Source organism: Microtus oregoni, unplaced genomic scaffold (genome assembly GCF_018167655.1).
Source record: "Microtus oregoni isolate MIOR12 unplaced genomic scaffold, Mior012 000070F_ref0000104, whole genome shotgun sequence".
Classification (NCBI taxonomy): domain Eukaryota; kingdom Metazoa; phylum Chordata; class Mammalia; order Rodentia; family Cricetidae; genus Microtus; species Microtus oregoni.
The window spans coordinates 2,443,173-2,456,218 of NW_024543977.1; the positions used below are offsets into that span (position 1 = coordinate 2,443,173).

Sequence of the window (13,046 nt, forward strand, 5' to 3'; positions counted from 1 at the left end):
AAACAAGCCAGTAAGCCTCATTCCTCCACGGCCTCCATGTTCCTGTCCCTCCCCCACCCCCTTTTTTTTTTTTTTTTCGTGAAAAGGGTTCTCTCTGTAGTATTGGTGCCTGTCCTGGAACTAGCTCTAGAAGAAGAGGCTGACCTTGACCTCACAGAGATCCGCCTGCCTCTGCTGGGATTAAAGGCGTGCGCCACTACTGCCCGGCTGTTCCTGCCCTTTTTGAGTTCCTGTCCTGGCTACTTTTGATGAAGGACAATGATGTGGAAGTGTAAGTCAAATAAATAAATTCTTTCATTTCCAACTTGTTTGGTCATGGTGTTTCATCATAGCAATAGCACCGCTAACTAGGACATATATGAACACAGAATCTATGTATAAACAAATACAAAAAGAATAACTATTCTTTTCATAACTATAAAAATTCACTTGGAAATAACATAGGGCAGTTGAGAAAGCTGGCTGCTAAGTCCTGTTCCAAAAGCCTTCATCCCTAGATCACTGAACAGAACTTTCCTCGTGAGAAAGGAATAATTGGATTCACCACCTTCTTGTTCATTCATTAATTACCAAGTCTATATTGAGAGCTTCCCATGTGTCAGCTTGGATGTTCAAAGTACCGCCATGATTGTGGTAGAGAGTTTTGGTACTTTGTCTCCCACATCCTAGCACTTAGCTGTTGCTATTACGTGACGTGGATGGTGCACTTCATTGGAAGCTTTGTCTGCAGTGGAAACATTAAGAGGTGGGACCTCCCTCTCTCTAGGATTAATGATGCACACTGAGAATGGGTAGGGTTTTGGGAAACAAGGTTGCCATAAAAAAAAGCCAGTTTGGTTCTTCCCTTGATGCGTGTTTCTTATTGGGCCAAATGACTTCTCTCTCCAATCTACTCCTGAGCATCATACTGTCTTCCATGTTCTCATGTATCCAGAAGGCCATTCATTACAAGTCCCCCAAATCAGAAACTACCCAGTGTGAAAACTAAGAGCTAAATGAATATTTTTTTCTTTACACATCAGTCTATTGTGACAGAAACACAGAACAGACTGAGGTATTTTCTCATTAGAGCAAAATGACACAGCGCAGTAAATCTAAGCAGTACTTTTTTGGAATGCCATGAGTGATGTTTTGTGAATTGGGGGCTAAAATGAACCTGGAACTTTTCCCATGTGGCTCAAGGAATTTGAAACTGCAGACATGTACAGTAAAATAGGTCTCTGTACTATTCACCCATTATCAGAGTGTAAGACACACTCTCAAATGCTATGGGAGTCTTCAAGTAATACAGTCGGGTGACTTAGCAGCCCTGTCAATTGTTTGAGGAGCTGTCACACCTATTCAACCCTTCTCTGAAGTCTGAGTTGTTATTCATCAGTTCTAGTAACTCACGGACAGTGACGTTGTATCCACACAACACAGATTGGCTCTTTCTAGCCTTCACTCTCTCACAGTCTACAACATGCACTTTTCGGTCACGCTCCTTCTCTACACATCTTTATTTTCACAGGTTCCCTTCCATTCTGGTCCCGAGGAAGAGGTTCCTTTAATATGACATTTATTTTTCCTTGAAGCTCAGCCAGTAGATGTCTCCATTACTCTCTCACAGCTAAGACCATCCTCAGCAAGCCAGGTTTAATCATTTCCTTAACCGACAACAAGGAAGGGAATTTGATCATTTGCCTAAAAAATGAGCAGATGCTGAGAAGGACACGTTTCCATCCTACGTTCTCTCCAACCCCCCAGTTTCAGTCAGAAATGAAAACTACTCCCTTCTCCCTCTTTTCCAGGCAAAAGAAAGGGCTGATTTAACTAAGCAAGCAAGATGCCAACAGCCTCCTCCTTCTCAGTAAGTCCAAGTTTCCTTCGCTCTCAGCCACCGAAAGCGCCGCTTCTCCCCTCCTTTCCGCCCACTTCTTGCCACCCCTGCAGGTTTCCGAGTCATCAGGGAACACGAGTGGGTGAAAGCACCCGCGCCGCCGCCTCCTCCTCCGCCTCCTCAGTGCGCCTCGGGTTCAGCACTGGACAGCTCCCGCCCCAGCCAACAAATGGCAGTCAGCTGATTGACAGAGGCGCCGACCAAACAGGGCACAAGACGACTTGAAGCCGCCCTACAAGGGTTTGGTTGCGGCCAAGCTGTCTCTTTAAACTGGTTTCAACTGAGAGCAGGGAGAGGCAGCGGTGTGGTTTGTGGCCAAACCTAAAGGCTCCACTTAACCAGCTGCCTGGCTGTCTGGACTCCAGAGACACGAACGTCTTCAAAGAAAACCCTGGCTCCTTGGGACTCGCCGCTGCGCTCGCGGCTCCTGTCTGTGTGCGCGCTTGCATCTCCGGGAGAAGGGGTCCAGGAGGGGCCAGAGCCGGGAGGCGGGAACGACCTGCCAAGGGTGAGATGATGGAACAACGTCTTCGGCGGCCGCAGTGGCAGCATCATCAGCAGCATCAGCAGCAGCTCTTGAACACACCTCAATGAGAGCGGCGGTGAAAGCGGCTGAACAGAAAGACGTAAGCGGGCTAACTATAGCTGCCGGGGATGTAACCTGTTTGGCTCAAGGCTGCGAGGTGCGTAATCCCGACCCGACCCACTGTGGAGCGGGCGCAGCCAGCATTGCCACAGGTGATTTGGTCTGTTACGGCAGCTGAGCAAGCTGGGCCAATTTCTAAACATTTTTATTTTAAAGTCCATCTGCACTGAGCGCCACCTGGAGAAGGAGGAAGACAACCCCTCCCCCAGTAAAAGTCTTACTGGTGATAATTTGAGACCAACATTTACAAAGTGACTCCTCCGGTTACCTCCTTTCTTCTGTGCTAGATAGATGGGAGTCATGGCTTACTCTTTACTCTTCTGCCTCCTGCTCGCTCATCTGGGATTGGGAGCTGTTGGCGCCAGCCTTGACCCCCCGGGATGGCCGGATTCCCCTCGAGAGAAGACCCTGAGGGGAAAGCAGCATGGCCAACAGCTGGCGCGAGCCTCTGCCCTGGACCCCTCTACTCCCTGGAGCCGCTCCACAGACGGCACCATCTTGGCACAGAAACTAGCCGAGGAGGTGCCCATGGACGTGGCCTCTTACCTCTACACCGGGGACTTCCACCAGCTGAAGCGAGCCAACTGCTCCGGGCGCTACGAGTTGGCTGGCCTGCCGGGGAAGTCGACGACCCTAGCTAGCTCCCATCCCTCCTTGCACGGGGCGCTGGACACTCTGACACACGCCATCAACTTCCTCAACATGATGCTGCAGAGCAATAAGTCTCGGGAGCAGACCGTACAGGATGACTTACAGTGGTACCAGGCTCTGGTGCGGAGTCTCCTGGAGGGTGAGCCCAGCATCTCCCGGGCAGCCATCACCTTCAGCACCGAGTCGCTGTCCACGCCCGCCCCGCAGGTCTTCCTCCAGGCCACCCGCGAGGAGAGTCGCATCCTGCTCCAGGACCTGTCCTCCTCCGCTCACCACTTGGCCAATGCCTCTCTGGAAACCGAGTGGTTCCACGGGCTTCGGCGAAAGTGGAAGCCCCACTTGCACCGCCGCGGCTCCAATCAGGGGCCACGGGGCCTGGGTCACAGCTGGCGGCGAAGGGATGGACTCGGAGGAGACAGGAGCCACGTCAAGTGGTCTCCACCTTATCTGGAGTGCGAGAACGGGAGTTACAAGCCGGGGTGGCTGGTCACTCTCTCCGCTGCCTTCTATGGGCTTCAGCCTAACTTAGTCCCGGAATTCAGGTAGGGAGAGGGGAAAAGGGTACAAGCAGTTTTCCTTTGGTTTTGCAAGTGGGCACTCTGGGAAAGCACACTTGTCTTTCGGTGATACTTAAGTCTCCAGCCTTGGAACAGAGCCTCAGGCTAAAGGATGCCCAGGCGGGCTCATGTGCAGAGGGGTGGGAAATGCCCGGGTCTGTCTGCTTCAGGTACTCTTGGGAAGGTTTTTCCCTGGTGTACGGGAAAGGTAACACTTGACCTTAATCCTCCCAGACCACAAGGGTGGTATCCCTGAACTTTGGGGGAGCTTGGATGCGCCTATCAGGCAAAGTGGAGAAAATCAGATGAGAGGAAGAACAAATTAAGCAAGACACAGGGAGTGAGAATTCCTTGCATCTGCCACTTTGGGGTAGCCTCTGCCCACTTCCTATGAGTGTAGTCTGGAGCGCGAGCCTGCTGTTAGTCAGCTACCAGAGCGTGTAATTAAACCTGTGCATCCCCTGGGCAGTTCTGGCCACTCAGCACTGAGTCACTCCAGCAGTAGAGCCGTCTCCAGGATCCAGACTTAGCAATTTGGTCAGAGTGCTCCTATTGGCTTCTCTCCCTCTCCTAGTCATCGGCTTTCCTTACCCTGTATCTTCCTCCTCCCGTTCTGTTAGGCACATCTGAAGGTTCTCCATTAGTGTTGGGGAGGGAGGAATCAGTCAGTTCTACCCAAACAGAAGACTGGGAAGAAACATAAGCATCTCGCCCTATGGCATTGGAGGAAAACTAGCATTTGCAAATTAGCTCTGTTGTCCCTCAACCTCATGGCGAGGAACTTCTAGAAACAGCCTTTTAGGAATGGATGCAAAGAAGGAACAAAAAGGAAAGAGGAGAAACTCCAGAGATGGTCTTGAAGAATATTGCAAGTGAATGGGATCTCACAGGGCTTCCGATGGGAAACTAGAAAGAGGGGCAGGGGGATTGGAGTTGCTTTTATTTATTTTTCATTTAATTTTTGGGGGACTTGTAAAAATCAAGAAAATGTGTGATTGTATATGTGTGTGTACATATATGTATGATTTTATGTACTTTTGCTTTAGTACTTCAGGGACAGGATGCTGACATGCCAAAACACACCAGGACAAGCAAGGCAGGGCAATCAGTGACCTTCAGAAGCTTGTCTTGGCATTACCCTTTACTATAGAAGTGCCTTAAATGTATTGTTTAACCTCTTTGGGCCTCAGGTCCTTATCTACAAAGAGAATTGAAAAGGGTTGCCTCTAGGGAATTATACAGCCTTAAAATTCTGTAGCCTCTTCACCAGCAACACTTGAAAGGGCATCAGTGAAGACCCCCCCTCCCCTTGCTTCTTTGATTCTACATGACCCCCTATGTGTGTTTATGGCTTTTTAAAAGATCTTATCTTAAACTGCAGCAACTTTCCCACTTTCAGGATAATCTCATTTCCTCCTGATGCTTTCAGGATCCTCTTCATAAGGGCTCAGACCAGTTTTGAATCCTTGCCACGGCATTTTCCCAGAAGAGAGTTCAGCGGATGCTGCCTATAGCCACTAAACTGGGGCTTTTAGATGATCCTTTCCAGAGAGTCTAAGGATCAGCCTCCCTTTCCTTTCTTTTTCTTCTTTCTCCCCCTCTCCTCTCCCCTTCTTTCATTCCCTCTCTCTTCCCTTTCCTTTGGTATTAGGTTCTGAGTTAACGGCTTGCTAGATCTGTCTTGACTTTTCCCAGGAGTCTTCAGAGTTGTGTATTACTCTTTTCTCTACTTTTCAGCAAAGGAATCTAAAATAGAGGGGCTACACTTCGTGGATGATGACACAGACATTAAATAGAGGAGCCAAGATGAAAGCCCACTTTTGCTTTTCCCCAGTATGTGAAATCCTGCTTCATGGGGATGACTTAGTGAACCAGCAGCTAATGCATATGAATGAGAATGTTTCCAAGGATCAGACGTGGGACCAGGAGGAAGACCTTCTTGTTTTAGAATTGTTCTCTCTCTTCTCCATTTCTGTTCTTCTTCTTTCCTCCTCTCTCTCTCTATCTGTCTTTTTTATTCAAACTCCCCACATGTTGGGGATGTAACCTGGGGCACAACATATACTAGACAAGGGTTCTACTACCGATTCCACCACCAGCCCTTAGACTCTTTTCTCTTATGATCAGGAAAAATATATTGTCTCAATGTACTCAGTCTTTCAGCCAGCCAAGGGGAAAGGCTGAAGATGCAAAAGGGTCCAAGTTTGTGAGAACTACACATTCCTTGACTATGCCCAGTAAAAGTTTGTTTCTGTAAGTGCTTTCATAGTCACCAGTATGTTCTTCAGCTAAGGTACAGAGCCAGTCCTTGTGTGCCTGGCTGTCTACAGAAGTTGGTCTGGCTCAGGACATCCACAAAGAGTAGAATCTGTTCCAGTGAGTGCCATCTACTCCATAGCTGTACTACTCTACATTTTAAACCTGTGTTGAAGACACAAAAAGATGGTCTCTGAAGGAGCTAGAAGAACTATTCAAGGGATCAGGTGGGTCTACCTAATACCAAAGGAAAGGGAAGAGAGAAGGAATGAAAGAAGGGGAGAGGAGAGGGGGAGAAAGAAGAAAAAGAAAGGAAAGGGAGGCTGAACTAGACAAGAGAAGGGACTTATCCAAAAGTCATACATACAGTTTGTAACAACAATAGAACTGGGCCATAGGCTTCCTTTCACAGTTTAGAAGTACACATTAGATATATCTACAGCATGCTCCTGCAGCTCCATGCATTGAGACTGGACTAGAATGGGGACCTCTTTTGCTAAATGCATAAACATCTTTCTGGTGATGGCTAGTTCAATACCCAGGACTGGTCCAAGATACTTTATCATTTTGAGATTTACATTTATTTTTTTTGTAGTTGGTTTACACTGTAGGGCTTTCATGGACTAAGTGAAGTGCTCTATGACTGAGGTACACCGCTGTCCTGGGAATTCCCCCTTTCTTGATGAGATGAAAGAAATTCAGAACTAATTTGATTTTATACTATTTTTCAGTTGTGAAAACTTAAAAGAACTAAAAAAAATTCTCAGAAGTGACACAGCTCTTTGGTGGTACTCCAGAATTGATGGGGACATTATTTTTTGAGCACTTACTATTGGTTGGCTGTTATATCTGAACCACTGCATTTGCTTCTTAAAACTTAGAATTCAGTATTACAATGTCATAACCTTGAGTACCCTATCCAAGCTGTGAGCTGCTCTCCAAGGAGCTCAAATCTAATTTCTGCCACCCACCCATGATGCTTGTTCAGTCTCTGAGTTAACATACAATGCTTTCAACCTATTCATCCCCCATTGTTGATTTCACGTTTTTATTGTTTATTATTTAAAAGACAGTATTTTCTGGAGTTAATATATTTGCCACAAATAAGTAATATACATTTATTCGTGTTGGCTAGTCATGCAAAAAATTGTTCTGTGTAATGAGAAAAGTGCTACACTAAAATTAGCCACTTCCCACGTTTGTCTAGTTGGGCTACATCGTCTGTCTGGGAACTTGTTTTGGCAATAATAAAAATGTAAAATGGGCATGATGATCTTCATGTACCTCTATATATCTGTGATAGTAGTTCACAAGTGGCTTACCCAAACAATGGACAAGTAGCTCGGAAAGTTGGATAATATAAACAAATTTAGTACTTGGAGAAGGGATATTTTTATATAATGGTCATTTGTTCATATAATTCACATAAAAATCCAATTGATGTGTACAATGTTAAGAGTATAAACTAATGTAAAAGAAAATTCCACTTCAAGATGAGACCAAGTGTGATTTGAGCTTCCTGGTCTTGAAGGAACTCTGAAATACACTGAAACCCAGTAGCAGGTTGTACCAGAGCAAAAGTCTCCATCCATCTCTCATAGACTCATTGAAGATGAGCAACGCTTTCACACTTTGGGGCTCTGTACCTCCTCTTCACCGAGGTCTAGTTTCAATCTACCACTGTGGCTGTCTGTAAACTATTTGGAGAAGTATTTCTTGTGGTCCCCGAGAATTTTGCCATCTTCTAGAAAGTGTGTTTGAATGCAGAAGTGGGACATGTTGCTAAATAAATTGCGAAAGTGAATGCTCTTATAATTGCCTGTGCTCTAGAGAGGGAGCTAGGCCCCTTCAGACACTGATTTTACAGCCTTAACTCCTGCATGAGCCAAGAGTTATTTTTAACTTCAGAAAGGCTCTGTGGGCTAGACAGGCTCTCCTTTTCAGTTTTCAGTGTGACTGAATGGGACACACACTGCATTTCATGATTATATTTTAATGTCCCAGCATGCCAAGAGTATGCTGTTGATGTGATTTTGTGACTGAATGGGACACACACTGCATTTCATGATTATATTTTAATGTCCCAGCATGCCAAGTGTATGCTGTTGATGCGATTTTGTGCTTAGTTGGTCAGCAGCATCAGGGCCTCATATGTTTTCTCTCTTCAGTTATAGTTTGGTGTATAAAGGAATAGTCAAGCTGAATACAGCACCTTGGATGGCTGAAGCCGTTGGCAGCTTGAGGGTTGTCATGCACCAATAGGAAGCTTACTGGTGCTGGGCTGTGCTTCAGAGAGTTTGAAGCCCATAGTTATTCAGCTTTTGCTCAGTGTGGCAATGGCACATATAACAGCTTGTTTTGTTGGTCTTTTAGCCTTATCTGCCTCTTAGCTTTTAGTAACAATTCTTCTCTATGTGCAATTTTTACTTTGACAGGTCACTTGTTCATTTAACTAGAGTCTATTCCTATAGGAAAACCCTTGCTCTATAGAAGCATTTAGGTGGATAGATGTTCTATGAAATATATTTTTGAGTTAGAAGAAGATTAATGATTTAGGCTTGAAGTGTTTTGCAGTCCTTCTTACTTCACTTCCTAAAACGCCAAGGCTACACAGGGATGGTGACAAAATTGCTTATTTATACCTTAGAGCATCCCAGTGCCTCAGAGCAATCACAGGGTTTCTCTAGTTTACTACAGTAGAGTTTATGGAAAATACATGCTGGCTCCAGTATTAGAAAATTTAACTATCTTTATTGTTCAAGAGGGGCAGTCTCTCTCTCTCTCTCTCTCTCTCTCTCTCTCTCTCTCTCTTCATACCCCTTCAACATACACCATTATTAAATGAAAATTCCATTCAACATAAACTAAGCCAGTTAGTTCTTACTCATTGTAATGCCTGTTATAATTAGCCTCCACTTAACAATATAACTAAAGCAAGACAGCGTATTTTTAATGTTTTTCCAATTATCAAAACACAGAGTACCTATAACTTAAGAGAAACTATAGTTTCATAAGTTTAACCTTTTTTTCACCATTTTTATTTCATGTGGATGTTGCATCATTATGAAAAGACTTACATCCAGTAACCTGACATATGACTCTTACGTGGGAGAAGATGTGTCAATAAAGAACTACGTATTCTATCATTTCTAAGATGTTCCATTCTCACTTTTTAATGTTTCTCAAACCCAAATAATCGTTATCAATTGTTATTCATTTTCCTTTGTTTGTTCACAGTGAAAAACACTGCATCTAAGAATCAATGGTGTCTTTGATGAACTGTGATACTGTGAAAGGAGAAAACACATTCCAAGTTCTCTCAAAAGATAAAGTTCTATCATCATTGGTAGAAAACTATGCATGTACGCAACATGAAATACATGTCTTTCTCAGTACTGTATGCAGACCAGAACGCCATATGTCTTCATCATAATTCTGTTTAAAATGATGAGCCCTATCATCTCTAGGGCCTAGAGAGATGGCTCAGCATTAAAGCATATACTGCTCTTTCAGAGGAACTAAGTCTGGTTCTCAGCACAAAGGCCAGTAATTCCAGTTCCAGAAGATACAATGCCTTCCTCTGACTTCTATGGGCACTGCACTCCTATGAATATATATTCATTTTTCATTCATTCATTTATGCCCGGCAATACTTAAGCATGCATGGGTATCCCGTTTATGGCGGTTCTTCAGTTGTTCCTATCCTGGTTAGTCCTAGATGCTTGTGTTATTGTCACACCCAAGGTTCTACAGTCTTCCCCTATGCTGTCTGTCCAGCATTTTGGGGCCTTTCTCTTTGCCTTATCCCGTGCACTGCTCCAAGCAGTGCTATTTTTGGGTATCTGTTGTCATTCATTCTCATAACATGGCCAAAGTATCTCGAGTGCCATTGTCATATTCTGTAGTTTACTTCCTTCATAGATGGAGATGTTTCTTAATGCTCAGGTACAGACCAGTAAATGCCGAATTATATATGCCAGATTCCAGACAATGACACATTTAATAACTATCATACAGGTATACATACCAACAGCAGAAACAGAAGAGGATGTCACCAATAGTTTCTACACAGATCTACAGAATGAGGTCAGCTTGGTGCATAAGAATGGCATACTAATTGTGATGGGTATGTGTGAACATAGGTACATAATTAAAAGCCAACAGTGATGACATACACTAAAGCATGTAACCACATTGTCTTCCTCACGTGTATGAAGTATGTTACACACTACATCAGAAGCTGTAGCTTTCAGAATAGGTTAGAGAAATATGATAAAATTCTCTCTCATGCCATCTGGCTAAACATTTCATTCAAAGCATGGAAAATGCCCTAAACACTGAGGAGAAAAAATGACCACCAAGAGACTAAGTGGGAGGGAACACGAATGTCTTGTTTTTCTAAAGTGCTTCAATTTTTTATGTGTGTTTGTATGTGAAAATAAAAATTTCTTGCTTAGCAGCATAATGAGTTTTGGCCATTAGGAATAAAATAAAATTCCTGTAGAGATGACTATTTTTTCTTTATTTTTGCTTCCCAATTGCCTGGGATAGAATGAAGAGTTTAGCTTTTCAAATATTGGATGCCTCAGTCTTCTGTGTAGATCAGGCTTTCTTAGTCCCAGTACCATAGCAGTTTTCTGCCATGTGATTCTTTGCTATGGGACTTGTTTTATTGATTTTTAAGTCTTCAGCATTACTTTCGGTCTCTACCCAGTAAACACTGGGGCAGACATCCTAGGTTGACAAAGTACCTGTTTGAAAGACACTGATATAAAGGAGTGAGTATGGCATATGGCATCCTATGCTATCCTAGGGATATGTGTATATATATATATATGTCTTCTTATATGTGTACATACATAAACAAGGTGTGCATGCATGTGTACATGGTTATATATGTCCATGTAGAGATATGTAGATTTCTTTAAGCTAAGTTTCTACTTAATTAAAACATAAGATTATAGCAGAACATGAATTGAAATTTGATGATCAAGTAAGTTTCAATTTATACTTATATAAGCCCAGGGCTCAGACTATCTCAAAGATTCCTGGAAGGTTCTGTTGATAAGAATTGTTTTCTACTTATATGTTTTATATCCAACATTTCCCATTAAAATATGTATTTTGAAAGGCAGTATGTGTGTAAGGAGTATTTGAGTGAATTGAGAACTGGGACATAGAGGTGGAGGGAGGAAGGAAGGAGAGGGAGATGAAACACAGGAGGTGAATGAGCAGATGAAAAGCGACCAGCATGAGCCATGCTGGGGTACTGTCAGACTGAGAAATTTCAAATTTGAATGAAACTGAACTATTCTTCCCTAGAAGACACCAGAAGAATCAAGTTCCTGGAGATTTCATCATTATAAAGATAAGTTGACCATGCCTTCATTTTAGAACTTCATTTCAGGAAGTTAGAGCTATTATTAGGCTAACGCAGAGCTTATCTCATTAAAGGAACGTTAATATCTTAAAATAGTTAGAGAATATGCTAGGCAAAAGTGACTGCTCAGTGGTAGAGCCATTCATTGCCTCGTATGTTCAAGGACCTGAGTTTGACCTCCAGCACTGCAGTGTGTATACTCCTGTAATTGTTTGTCTCCTAAGGGAGCTGCTCGGACAGTTTGCATCCTGGAAGCATGAGAATGCTTTGTTCCTCTGTCCAGTGCCTCCTACAGTTGCTTTGCATATTTCAGAGACACAGCATGGAGTACTGTCTAGGAGGAAGGATTGGGGACTACAAATCTAGGTTTGAATCCAAGAGTTTTCAGTTCACTTCTGTGTGACACTGGACAGGTTATAAATCCCTCTGTGATTCAGTTCTCTTATGTAAAAGATTTAGGAGGTAGGATATCCCCTGTTGATGAAAAGAATGAATATCTATCTATCTATCTATCTATCTATCTATCTATCTATCTATCTATCATCTTCAATGATCTTTCTATCTATCATCTATCTAATTTAGGAATTTCTGCTTGTATTAGTATTCATTTTAAGGCAATATTTCAGGTGGTATTTCATGCCCTTGATAGAGTTGTATGGAGTATATGATGGCAAACAAAGTTCTGATCTCACTGACTTTGGCGGGGGGTGAGGGTACATGGTAATACAACTAACAAAATTAAAATAATAACTCTTGATTAGAAATAAATGCCACCAGGAAACAGTCCCCTGATACAGAGTCAGGTACATTATACATTGTGCACTAGCTCAGGTATATTATATGCTGTACATTGGCTCAGATACATTATACATTGAACATGAGCTCAGGTACATTATACATTGTCCCACTGGCTCAATTATCCAAAGGAAATGCATAGGGGAATATGGTTAAGAATATCTGGAAGATAGAGCAAAATCTATGAAAAAAGGACTAGGAAAAACTGTCTTTGAAGAGATGGGCTTAACTGAGAAAGGAAGGATGGGAAGGAGATGTGGTGATGCTGCCTGCCTAAGAGAAGACTTCCCACAGGGCAGGGTATTCTGCCCTCTCTTAGAACTGGAGGGGGAGGGGGGAAGGGAAGGAGGAATGGGAGGGAAATAGGAGGAGGTGGAAATTTTGAATGGTATTATTTATAAAGAGAAAAAAACCCAAACCAAACCAAAAAAAAAAAAAAAGGAGAGAAATGGGTTGAATTAAACATTGTTGATTTAAAAAAAAAAAGAGAGAGAGAGAAGGAACACAAACTCTTAGTGCTGTCTGCCCAAGAGTGGGTTTGATTTATCCAGAAGAGTTTTGGCATGTTCTGTCCTGATATAAGAGAGTCCAGGACCCAGGTGGGATGGAGGGATCCCATCTTGCTGGTTTTACTCTGACTTACAAGTGCACTGTGGTGCATAAATCTAAGAAGTAGTCCTGAACAAAGGCCATCGCACAGCCAATATGGTAACTTGAAGAACTTCTGTCCTAATTAACCTCTTATAGGAGTCTCATAAGGAAGAAGATGATTTTTTCTGGCCTTATTGATTCAGAACAGCATACAAAGCCACAGTCAGATCTTATCACTCTATGCTCAGATGTTGCTTCCAAAATGTTTTGTGTATACAGGTGAGGAGGCTG

At 43.2% G+C, this 13,046-nt stretch overlaps 1 protein-coding gene across 1 annotated transcript in view; it reads left to right on the forward strand.

The window, feature by feature from the left end:
- The first annotated feature begins 1,967 nt into the window (after window positions 1-1,967).
- Window positions 1,968-13,046, forward strand: part of Gpr158 (G protein-coupled receptor 158) — a 358,827-nt gene continuing 347,748 nt past the window's right edge. Inside the window, exon 1 of the mRNA XM_041641570.1 lies at window positions 1,968-3,718. Coding sequence (XP_041497504.1) covers window positions 2,817-3,718 — 902 coding nt within the window. The 5' untranslated portion in view covers window positions 1,968-2,816. The remainder of the gene's footprint in view (window positions 3,719-13,046) is intronic.